This window comes from Mus caroli, chromosome 11 (genome assembly GCF_900094665.2).
Source record: "Mus caroli chromosome 11, CAROLI_EIJ_v1.1, whole genome shotgun sequence".
Classification (NCBI taxonomy): domain Eukaryota; kingdom Metazoa; phylum Chordata; class Mammalia; order Rodentia; family Muridae; genus Mus; species Mus caroli.
The window spans coordinates 102605874-102617054 of NC_034580.1; the positions used below are offsets into that span (position 1 = coordinate 102605874).

The following is an 11181-nucleotide window of genomic DNA, read 5'->3' on the forward strand; positions in this document are numbered from 1 at the left end:
GGTTTTTCGAGACAGGGTTTCTCTGTGTAGCCCTGGCTGTCCTGGAACTCACTTTGTAGACCAGGCTGGCCTCGAACTCAAAAATCCGCCTGCCTCTGCCTCCCGAGTGCTGGGATTAAAGGCGTGCGCCACCACGCCCAGCTGTTGTTTAAATAGAGCAACTAACTGGAGGTTCCACATGTACCAACTTCTCAAAGCAGAGATGGCTATTCATGCCCTGTTTGCTTCTTTGTGAAGGTTTCGTGGGTTTATGTCCTCCAGGAGGTTACATGAATATAAACAGGGAAATGGTGAAATTATGCTATGCTGTTCACTGTGGATTTTCATGCACACATAAAATAGAGAAATTCAGAAATGACCCAGTGAGACATTCTCAAGATTTGACCTCTTACCAGGAAATGAGCGGCCACAGGCCAGCTCTGCTGTGCGAAGGGCAGTTAGTTACTCAACCCACAGTTGTCAGCAGTGGGAGCCACTCAGCCCAGGCTTGCATCCTGTCTGTCGTGAAGGATGACCCCGAGTCCTTTATCCTCCTGGCTCCCAGGCAGATGCCACCACACTGGGCTTATGAGATGCTGAGGAGTGAGCCTACAACTCCGAGTGTAGCCTACTCGGCAAGCATCACACACCCTCCGGAGACACAGCATCGTTCTTAGCACCAGAAACCACCTGGGAAGTGGTACCTGGGGTCTATCTGTCACAGAATAAATGGGAGTTTTAAAGCTTCCTCTCTTCTCTGTTTCTAGAAATTTATTAAATGCAGAACGAATTGTAACAACATAGCATCTAAACCGGGGATGTGGATCAGCAGTAGGCCACCCACCTAGCATGCATAAAGTCCTAGGCTCGGTCCTCAGGACTGCCAGAAATAAAGAAACCGATAAATTCTTTAGGCTCCCAGATTTGTTCAGACTGTGTGGTCTCCACCCTAGTTATGGGCTACTGTACAGACAGCATCCTGAACAAGCCCCCCCCCCTTTAGCTAGGTAGGGTTGAAAGTTGCTTATTATTATTATTACTATTTGGTTTTTTGGTTTGTTTTTTTTGAGACAGGGTTTCTCTGTGTAGCCTTGGCTGTCCTGGAACTCACTTTGTAGACTAGGCTGGCCTAGAAATCAGAAATACGCCAGCCTCTGCCTCCCAAGTGCTGGGATTAAAGGTGTGCGCCACTAAACCTGGCTTTTTGGAAGTAGTTGTTTTGTTTATTTTTAATTCCTGTAGTTTTTTTTAGAACTCACTTTGTAGACCAGGCTGGCCTCGAACTCAGAAATCCACCTGCCTCTGCCTCCCGAGTGCTGGGATTAAAGGTGTGCGCCACCATGCCCAGCTAATTCCTGTAGTCTTTTTGCTTCTATTTGTTGAAACAGGAATGCTAGCACATCTGCATTTCTTGGTAATTATTTTTTTTTTTTGATGCTAGGAAATTGACGCCAGTGCCCTTCGAATGCTAGGCAAGCACTTGGCCACTGAGCCACACCTCACCCAGCCCCACTCCCCTACCTCCATATTTTTCAGTGACTGAGGCAAGGTGCCCATGGTAATAACGAACCCTGGGCCTCATGGATAATCCCTTCTCTCCTTCACATTGCAGGACAACTATAGGAAACACTACAGGGGCCTCTCCAGGCCAGGCACTGTCCACAGTGCTAAGTGGGTCAACGACACACCCTCCCCCAACTTCATAATAGATGCAAAAGAATTAAGTTCAAACAAAACATTACATACTGTTACTGTTCATACTATTGTTCCTTCCATTGTTTGTTTTTATCATGTGTATGAGTGTATTCTGCATATGGGTTTATGTACATTAACACAATGTCCAAGGAGACTAGAAAGGGGTGTCCGGTTCCCTGAAGAGGAGCTAGAGTTATGGGCAGTTGTAGCTGCCCAACATGGCTGCTGGGCACCCCTCCTCTGCAAAAGTAGTAAGAACTCTTAACTCTTGTGCCATCCCTATCTTCCCTTCCCTACTGTCAATCCAACCAGGCCAGTTCATCGGCTGGAATCCCAGGAATGCTTCCCCAAAGGGTTCCACCTAAATAAAGACAGGCTAGAAGGGACTTGTCTTTCTTTGAAAGGAAGTCTCCGACCTCCAGGCAGCTGTGAGCAGCTATTTGAAGCATCCCACCCCACAGCTCGGGCCTTGTCATTTCCCTCCTTTTCTATTTCCTCTTCCCCCTGATAGTGATCAAAGTCTGGAAGGGGATACCCTGAGCATCAGCCTCCGAGGCCCCCACGCTCACACACTCTGCCTCGCTGCTGCCCGCTACCCCCCATTGCAAAAGGCATGACTTTCTCTCTCCTTCATTCCCCTGAAATTTTATAATTTGGCTGTTCTGTCGTTTTTCTCAAACTCTAACTGTCCTCTAGGTTTAACCAAAACCAAAAAAAACTCAATTAAAGCACCAAGTGTGGCTTTTTGTTGTTTTTGAGACAGCAACTCACTACCATGGCTGGCTTGGAACTGGTAAGGTAGATCAGGCTGGCTTCGAATTCACAGAAATCCACCTGTTTCTGCCTCTTGAGTGCTGGGATTAAGAGATGTGCCACCACACTTGGCATGTGTGGCTTTTTTTTTTTTAAGATTTATTTATTTTATGTATATGAGTACACTGTAGCTATCTTCAGACACACAAGAAGAGGGCATCAGATCCCATTACAGATGGTTGTGAGCCACCATGTGGTTGCTGCGAATTGAACTCAGGACCTCTGGAAGAGCAGTCAGTGCTTTTAACCTCTGAGCCATCTCTCCAGCCAATGTGTGGCTTTTGTAAGGAGGGTGGTATGGACACGGCTGAGTTCTTTGACACAGATCCACTTGTGTAACACGCACCTGGATCACTGGGAAGAACCTCATGTCGCCACTCAGCCAGCAGGAGTATCACAGGACGGAAGAGGGGGAAACCTTGTAGAAAGCTCAAGGGGCCAGGTGCCGTGGCACACATCTCTAATTCTAGTGCTCCGGAAGCAGAGAAGAAAGAACTGCCAAGAGTTTGAGGCCACTCTGGGTCTACAATGCAAATTCCAGGCCAGGCAGGATTACACAGTGAAACCCTGCCTCAAGGGGAGATGGGGGTGTGGGGAGAGAAATGGCTCGGTGATTAAGAGCACTTGTTCTTGCAGAACTAGGATTTCATGCAGTGACATGGCAGCTCACGACCATCTAATACACATACACATGAAGAATAAATAAATAAAAACAGGGCCGTTGAGACAGCTTAGCAAGTAAAGGTATTTACTGCTGTGCCTGAGTTTGGGGAATCCCAGGATCCACAGGGTAGAAGAGAATTAAATCCTGCAAGTTATCCTCTGACCTCTAAAAGCACCTCACAGACTGCACACAAGCTCAGGCACACACACTAAATAAACATGCATTCAAAATTTTAAACAAAGAAAATTTCCCAAATGAGCCAGGCCAAGCCCTAACGGAGAACATAACCAGCTTCGATAACGTGGTAGCCGCTCTGCCCTAGACAGCCTCCAAAACAGCCCTAGGCCCTGTTACGTACGTTTCCCGCATGACCATACCAAGGCTATCACAGGACTGTCTCCCCCAGTGGAGCCAGGGCGCTCCTCCTAATGTTAGTTACAGATGTGTACAGCTTCCATCTAGTCAAGCTCTCTCCTCCAGGACCTCAGCCCTGGGTCAAAAGTCACGTCCCGCAAGAGCAGCTAAGAAGGGGGTGTCTCACAGGATGATGAACAGAGGCTTTCAGTGTAGCCACAAAAGTCAGCTCAAAAGCAGACACCCAGGCTTAGTCAGCCTTCGTGGAATAATCGACCTTGACCAAAAGGGTCTATCATCACAAGACTGTGAGCCAGAGTTACCCACAAGACTGGGTGAGGTGCTGAGTTTATACTATTTCCAGCCAGAGTCTTGGAATAATTCAAGATTTTTAAATATATATTTGTTTATTTTAAGACAATCTTGCTATGTAGCTCAGGCTAGCCTTAAACTCTTCACAATCCTGCCTTGGTTTTCCAAGTACTGGGACTACAGTGTGAGCTGGCACACCCCTCTCCCAGCCCCTTTCATTTTCTGTTAACACAAAGATACTGAGTTTGGCTGGGCACTCCCCACTCTGTAACCTCTGCAGCCCTAGAAAGTCCAACCTCCTAGATTCGGCTCTCTGAGGAAGCACCGCATTGAGGGTTTATTTGTTTGTTTTCGACAGTGTTTCTCTGTGCTGTCCTGGAATAGTTCTATAGAGCAAACTGCCCATGAACCCACTATGTAGCCAAGGATTAGGTAGGATTTTGAATTGTGATTTTCCTGTCTCTATCTCCCAAGTCCTAGTGTTATAGGCTTGTACTACCATGTGTGGCTTTAGGGATCAAAACCAGGGCACCACACTTGCCAGGTGAACTCTGAGGAATATCCCCAGTCTTGTTCTTTGGTCTTTGATTTTGCAAAATCAAGCAAACAGGAAAATAATACATGCAGCAGATCTTGAGACTTCTCCATGTCTATAAAACAGAATTCTTACTCCTCTATATAAGAACATGCCCTCCGAGGAGAAGCACACTGAAATTGCACAGAGGTCTCACCAGGATACAGGACTATTCATGGCAAGAGGGGCCAAGGCTCTAGGTGTGCATAGTGTTGGAAGTGTCCCACAGACTTCCTGTCATGGACAATGCCCCCACCCCCACCCCATGCTCCTTATTAAGCCTCAAACTGTTCACAAGAGTCAATGGCCAACAGGGCACAGAACAGCCTAAAGAGATCTAAGAGAGGAGGGTCTACAAACTGGAGTTCTAGGACATCCAGGGCTTCACAGAGAAACCCTGTCTGGGGGGCTGGGGGAAGGGGAGAGGGGAGAGGAGGAGGGGTCCGCACAATGTTAAATACTAACGGTTTAATGAGGGGGTTGGCTTCCTTCCCAAATTAAGGTCCTCTTAGTAAGATGAGCACACACCGCCACCCCCAGCCACCTGGCTCTCAACCTGGAAATGACTCAGAGGGGAAGAGGAACTACCCACCATTGTCAGGAAAATTACAGAGCTCCTTGGAAGCCCTGAGGCACTTCCTTGTTATCACAGGACAGGCTGGCCCATCTGCCCTGGGGACTCTCAGGCATCTCCAAGTTCACTTCAAGTTCTCAGCCATGTGACATTTATCCAACAACTGTGCCAGGTACTGGGGGGTCCAGGAAAAATAAGAAATGACTCCTGGCCGGGCGTGGTGGCACACGCCTTTAATCCCAGCGCTTGGGAGGCAGAGGCAGGCGGATCTCTGAGTTCGAGGCCAGCCTGGTCTACAGAGTGAGTTCCAAGACAGCTGGGCTACACAGAGAAACCCTGTCTCGAAAAACCAAAAAAAGAAATGACTCCTGCTGTCTGAGAGTGCAGGCTGGTGGATAATTGGCTATAACTCGGTCGTGTTGCAGAGGAAGGGATTGCCCGGGAGAGGGCAAGGACTGTGTGCTGGATGTGCGGGCGGGGGGGGGGGGGGGGGGGGGGGGGGGGGGGGGGGGGGGGGGGGGGGGGGGAGGTCGAGTCCACTGGGCCAGCAGCAGGCCAGCTGTTATGTGCTCCAGAACACAGAACAGCGTGTATCAGGAACAGGAGCATAAAACACCTGTGTACTCTGGGCGTGGCCAGTTTCAGGAGTGGAGTGTAGGAGAGAAGGGGTCAGGTGGGTCAGGATGATAATGCCAGAAGTTACTGGAGTTCTAGAAAAATCACCATGGCCTCAGACTCCATGCCAGTGAGCAGCTAGGGGCCAGTGAATAGCCAGGGGCAGATCAGATGGAAGCAGCGGGGGAGGGGCAGGCAGGTGGGCTGAGCTAAGAGAGTTCTCCAAAGAACGGAAAGGGCTTCATTTCTAGAGTGATGGAAACCTTCTAGAACTATACAAGGCTGTAAATGCTCTAGATGTCAATGATATATTTTAAAGGCAGGCAAAGTGGCACACACCCTTAATCCCAGCACTGAAGAGGCAGAGGCAGGCAGATCTCTGACTTCAAGCCTAGCCTGGCCTGCATAAGCAAGTTCCAGGATAGCCAGGGCTACATAGTGAGATCTTGCCTCAAAAATAAATAGATGAATACAAATTTAAAAAAATAAACTTTAGATTATATTTTACCACAACTTTTCAATGCCTAATTTGATTGACTATGGGACCTGAAAAATGGGAGACAGTTTGCTGGCTACTGATAATGTCAGGTAAAAGATAAGAGTGAAAAAGGGGAAGTCTGAAGGCCTGGCAGATAAATATACTGCAGGCTCAGGATTAAAGCCTGAGGGTCAGGGGAGAGACCAGTATGAGGGAGACATGCAGAAGACAGAGACTGGCTATGGAGAGACTGTAACCCGGAGGCTCTAGAGACAGGAAAGGGGCCGGGCAGAACCAGGCTCCCTTGAGGGCAAGGAAAGAGGGTTTACGAGGGAGAGAAAACGGAAGGAAATCCTAAATCAGGAGAGCAGGATCCCCGTATGATCTTTAGACAAGGGCAGCAAAAGTTATGGGATGGAAAAGGCTTGGCATCAGGTAGTCTTTGGTGGAGCTGAGATTCCAGGCAGAGAGGCCATGCAGAGGAAGCAGAAGTGGCCATTCTAAACTAACCTCAGAGGTCCACTGAGAGTGGAAGCAACTGGGGGCCAGGGCTGGGGGTCCTTGTGGTGAAGGAGGGATAGGCTCAGGTCCAGGTGGCCCAGCAGGGGCCTGGTCAGCCTGAGGGAATGTGCCTGGGCTCTGACTCTGAGGGAGCCAGCAGGATGGGTGGGAAGGCAGATTAGCCAGTGGCCAGGACTAGGCGGGAAGTCCAGGGAGTTCCCTCCAGGCAGAGGCAGGCTGAGGTGGATCTGAGGCCTGAGAAAAAAAGAGTCAAGCTTAGCCAGAACCTGACTTGTAGAGTGGGGGAAATAAACTAGAAAAACTGCAAAACCTACATTTCACATACTCCACTTGGGTAGCCTAGGAAGCAAAACACTGGCTTGCTTGCTTTTCCCTAGGGTTGACCCTGCAGAGCTCAATCTCAGTTGCCTAGATGGAAAAAAACAAAACAAAACCAAAAAAAAAAACCATAGCAGGGATCAGAGAGGTCAGCAGGAGCCTCATTAGGCCTACCTCTACCTTGTGGAGCTGATGCAAGAGGGAAATGGTTCTCTAAACTAATCAAGGGACCCTTCCCATCTCAAAGCCCCCATGAACTCAGTCACAGGCTGCAATTCTTTTGTTCTAGTCTGTATAGGGATGTTAGCACCTTCCTTCAAAGGCTGAAGGTGATCACCAAAGCACTGGCTAGTTTTTCCCTCCACTCCTCCTCCTCCTCCCCCTCCTCCTCCTCCCCCTCCTTCTCCTTCTTCTTTTCCTTCTTTTCCTTCTTCTCCTCCTCCTCCTCCTCCTCCTCCTCCTCCTCCTCTTCTTCTTCTTCTTCTTCTTCTTCTTCTTCTTCTTCTTCTTCTTCTTNTCCTCCTCCTCCTCCTCCTCTTCTTCTTCTTCTTCTTCTTCTTCTTCTTCTTCTTCTTCTTCTTCTTCTTCTTCTTCTTCTTCTTCTTCTTCTTCTTCATCTTTCTTCCTCCTCTCCCTCCTCTTCTTCTTCTTTTTGAGACAGGGTTTCTCTGTGTGTAACCCTGGCCGTCATAGAACTCTTTTTAAGTATTTTTACCCTCTGAACTTCCCCCTATACTAAAACAAGGGGTTCTAGGTAAGCCCTCCCAATGACTCACACACTACAGCAAGCGATAGGGCTCTAACAGGCATAACACCCACAAATGATCAATTGGATTAAGGAAGGCCTAATCTTGCTACAACAAACCAGTCATCCTACAAAATCAAATAGATACACTGGCTGCAGTGTCCTCCAGAACTGTGGAAGGCTAGGCTTAATGATGCCTTCCAAAGCAAGGCCATCTGTGCCTTCCCAGGGGAAGAAGGCTATTTCTAAGCAAACCAACATGGTTCACTATGGGAAAATGGTGAACAGTTCCTAGAAAGACTCCAACAGCGAGGAAGGGTAAGCAATATCCTCCTCAAGGATACCTGGACTACTTGGGGGCCACAGTCACCCCCTTGGCAGACTCCATCATTGTGGTTGTACTAACTTGGCTCTTTGGTCTCTGTCTTTTCAACTGTCTCACCAAGTCCTTTCAAAGGGTCACTCAGCCCTTCATGGCTAAAAACTACTAACCACTATCTCGCCTGGAAGGGACCTTAGCATGCTCCTTCCACCACTGGGACTGTCACTCCACTCTAGCTGGAAGAAGCGCTCCCTCCCAAAACTACAGCCCTCCCTCTGTACCCCCTGCCTTTGCTCTCTCTCTCTCTCTCTCTCTTTCTTTCTTTTGTTCTTCTGAGACAAGGTTTCTCTGTGTAATAGCCCTCCCTGGCTGTCCTGGAACCTGCTTTGTATACCAGGCTAGCCTCCAACTCACAGAGCTCCACCTGCCTCTTCCTCCCAAGTGCTAGGATTAAAGGCCTGTGCCACCGTGCCCAGCTCCGCCCCCTTCTTCTTTTTACCCTTTCATATTTGGGAATATATTATATAATAGCCTCAGGCCATGAGGAATTAAGTCAGGCTGCACTGGGCAATAGTCCTAGCCATAAAGAATGGCTCCACCCCAGTCTGACTGGTCAGCTCCATCTGCAGAAACAAGGTGCCCAAGTATCAAAAAGAACCCACCCTGCTTCCAGTCCAACTACAAAAAAGTAGCTGTAACTTCCTGGTAGTGAAGCATATACACACACACACACGCATACACGCACCCCTACACATGCACTATGTGTGCACATACACACATACATCCCCAGCCCCTCATCCTTCATCCCTAGGGAAGGTTGAGGCCCCTTCCAGTTCCAACAAAGCAACTTCAGTCTATTGCCTGCTTCTCTGGGTCATGTTTCTTACAGCTGGTGTCTTGTGAAGCAGAGAGAGAGAGAGACAGAGAGACAGAGAGAGAGACAGACACAGAGATGGGAGACAAGCTATGGGGATCTTGAGATGCAAGAACCCTCTAGGGCTGGCAGGGCAGAACCCAGACAGGAGACAGAGAGTGCTGGGATGTAGTTCAGTCAGTAGAGTGCTTGCCTCCCATGCTTAAAGTCCTGAGTTTGACTCTCAGTGCTGCATAAACCTGGTGTGGTGTGTGCCTATAATCTTAGCCCTTGGGAGAGGAAAGTAGGAGGACCCGAAAGTCATTGTCATCCTGAGCTACACAGTGAGTTTCAGGTATATGATACCCTGAGGGCAAAAGAGAGATGAGGTGGGGATGGGGCACGGAAGGGTACGGGCAAATAGGGCACAAATTTAAATTATAAAGGAGGGCTGGGGTGATTATCCTGATCATTTACTAATCCTATAGACAGCTCAAATGATGCCTCCTCCCTTACTCCAATCTCTCCAGCCACCAGGTCTGTGGGTGGTTTCCATTTTATAGCCAGGGGGAAAAAGGTCCCAAGAAGCAAAGCCAAGCTGGCTGAGTGACACCAGGCTGGTGGCACACAGCTGTGAGCCCAGTATTGGGGAGGCTCAGGCAAGAGGAGTTAGAGTTCCTAGGCAGCCCGGGCTACAAGACTACCTTAGCATACAGTGTGAGACTCCAGTCTCCAACCAGAGCAAGCTAAGTAAAGCCAAGCACAAGCCCCAGAAAGATGTCTGGGTTCCAGGGAGCAGAGACCGTAGTGCTGACAAGCCCTGACATTCTAGGCTGAGTCATGTCTTTCTGAGGCTCACTGATCCCAGCCTTTTAGTGGGGATGACTTGAAGATAATACACAGTCTGTCTCCAGGTGTTGCCAAGGGAGCCGGAAGCTGAAGGAATCACAGACATAGACTCACAGACCACAGCCCTCCCCACCCTGGGGCCACAGCTCCATCCCGGGCTCAACTCAGCCCTGTCACGTTCTTCAGCTTAAAAAAGCCTGCAGCCCGGCATCCCTAGTCTTCCCACACTGGAATAACTTTTGACTGAGCCAGTGTAACCTGTGGCCTTCTGACTGACCCACAGTCCCTGGACTGAGCTGAGCCCCTTTCTTCAGAGTCTCTGACGGACGGAGCAGATCCTCTTAATCTGAAAAATTCGGAGGTTCCGAATCAGCTCTCAAGTGGCAGAATCCTTCCCCACATGCAAGCTCAGAGGAGCTCAGCTAGGAGCGGAGCTTCCCAGGTGGGAGGGAAAGGGGATCTGGCTGGTCCTTTCAGTTACTCTCTTAGGACAGAGGGAGTCCTGACACCCATTTACTGTCTGCTCCTTGAGCCTCCATAGTCCGTCAAGTCAACTGAGTCTCATTTGTAAATTAAAACAAGTGAAAGGAAAAAAAAAACTTTTTTAGTTTTTATTTTTGGGAGTCGGTTTTGTACTGTTTCGTGTAGCTCAGGCCTCCCTCAAACTCCTATGGAGCCGAAGCTGGACTTCACTACTGGTCTTTCTGTGTCCCAAGTACTGGGATTACAGATACTAAATCCAAGCGAATAAAGAGGAGAGTTTGAAAGTAAACAATTATGATGTAAAAAGAAATAGCTTATGACAGAAAGACCGCAAACAACTAAGGAATCACGGGGGTTTTAAAAAAAAAAAACCATCTCTCCCATTCCAACAAACAGAAACCCACCAAGATGTAAGACTGGTGTTCAGCAATTTTCTCCTACACCGCTGTCTCTAATACACACTCTTTGAACCTTGATTTAGAACAAGGTTTTGTTCTAAATGCCTATATACATATATATGTACATAAAGACAGAATCCACTTTATAGAGTTTTCTCAGTTGTTGTAAACACCAACCCTAAGCAGTCTGACATGAGTTAATTTCAGAAAAGACACAAAGAAGGAAGCCATGTGAAAATACCAGGACTTACAGTTTTCCTCAGCCTGGAGGCTTGCATCTGGAAGAGAAAGAAAAAGAAAACCAATATGATGATTTCACAAATTCAAGTCTCATAAAAAGGGAAGAAAGAAGCAGGTTAGAAACTCACAGAGCACCAGCGTGAGCCCCAGAGCCAGGAGCATCTTGTCTGCAGACTGAGGCCCACCTCAGCTGAATCCTGAAAGAATTCTGCAGACTGAAGCACTCAGCTAGTTCTGTCTTCCGACCATGCCTCGGGGGCAGAATTCTCTTCCCTGCCTCAGACCAGAAGCCTGCTGTGTGAAAAGCAGAAACAACTCTGACTACCTCTCCAGGCGAGGCGCACGCAGAGACCAGCTCTGGTACTTGTCAGGTAATGGCGGCCATAGCTGGAA

The 11181-nt window shown here is 48.5% G+C and overlaps 1 protein-coding gene across 1 annotated transcript in view; it reads right to left on the reverse strand.

Moving 5' to 3' along the window:
• Positions 1 to 11181, reverse strand: part of Pecam1 (platelet and endothelial cell adhesion molecule 1) — a 60025-nt gene extending 48844 nt beyond the window's left edge. The window contains exons 1-2 of the mRNA XM_029483560.1: positions 10917 to 11181; positions 10800 to 10826 (exon numbers count right to left, since the gene is read on the reverse strand). Coding sequence (XP_029339420.1) covers positions 10800 to 10826; positions 10917 to 10950 — 61 coding nt within the window. The 5' untranslated portion in view covers positions 10951 to 11181. The remainder of the gene's footprint in view (positions 1 to 10799; positions 10827 to 10916) is intronic.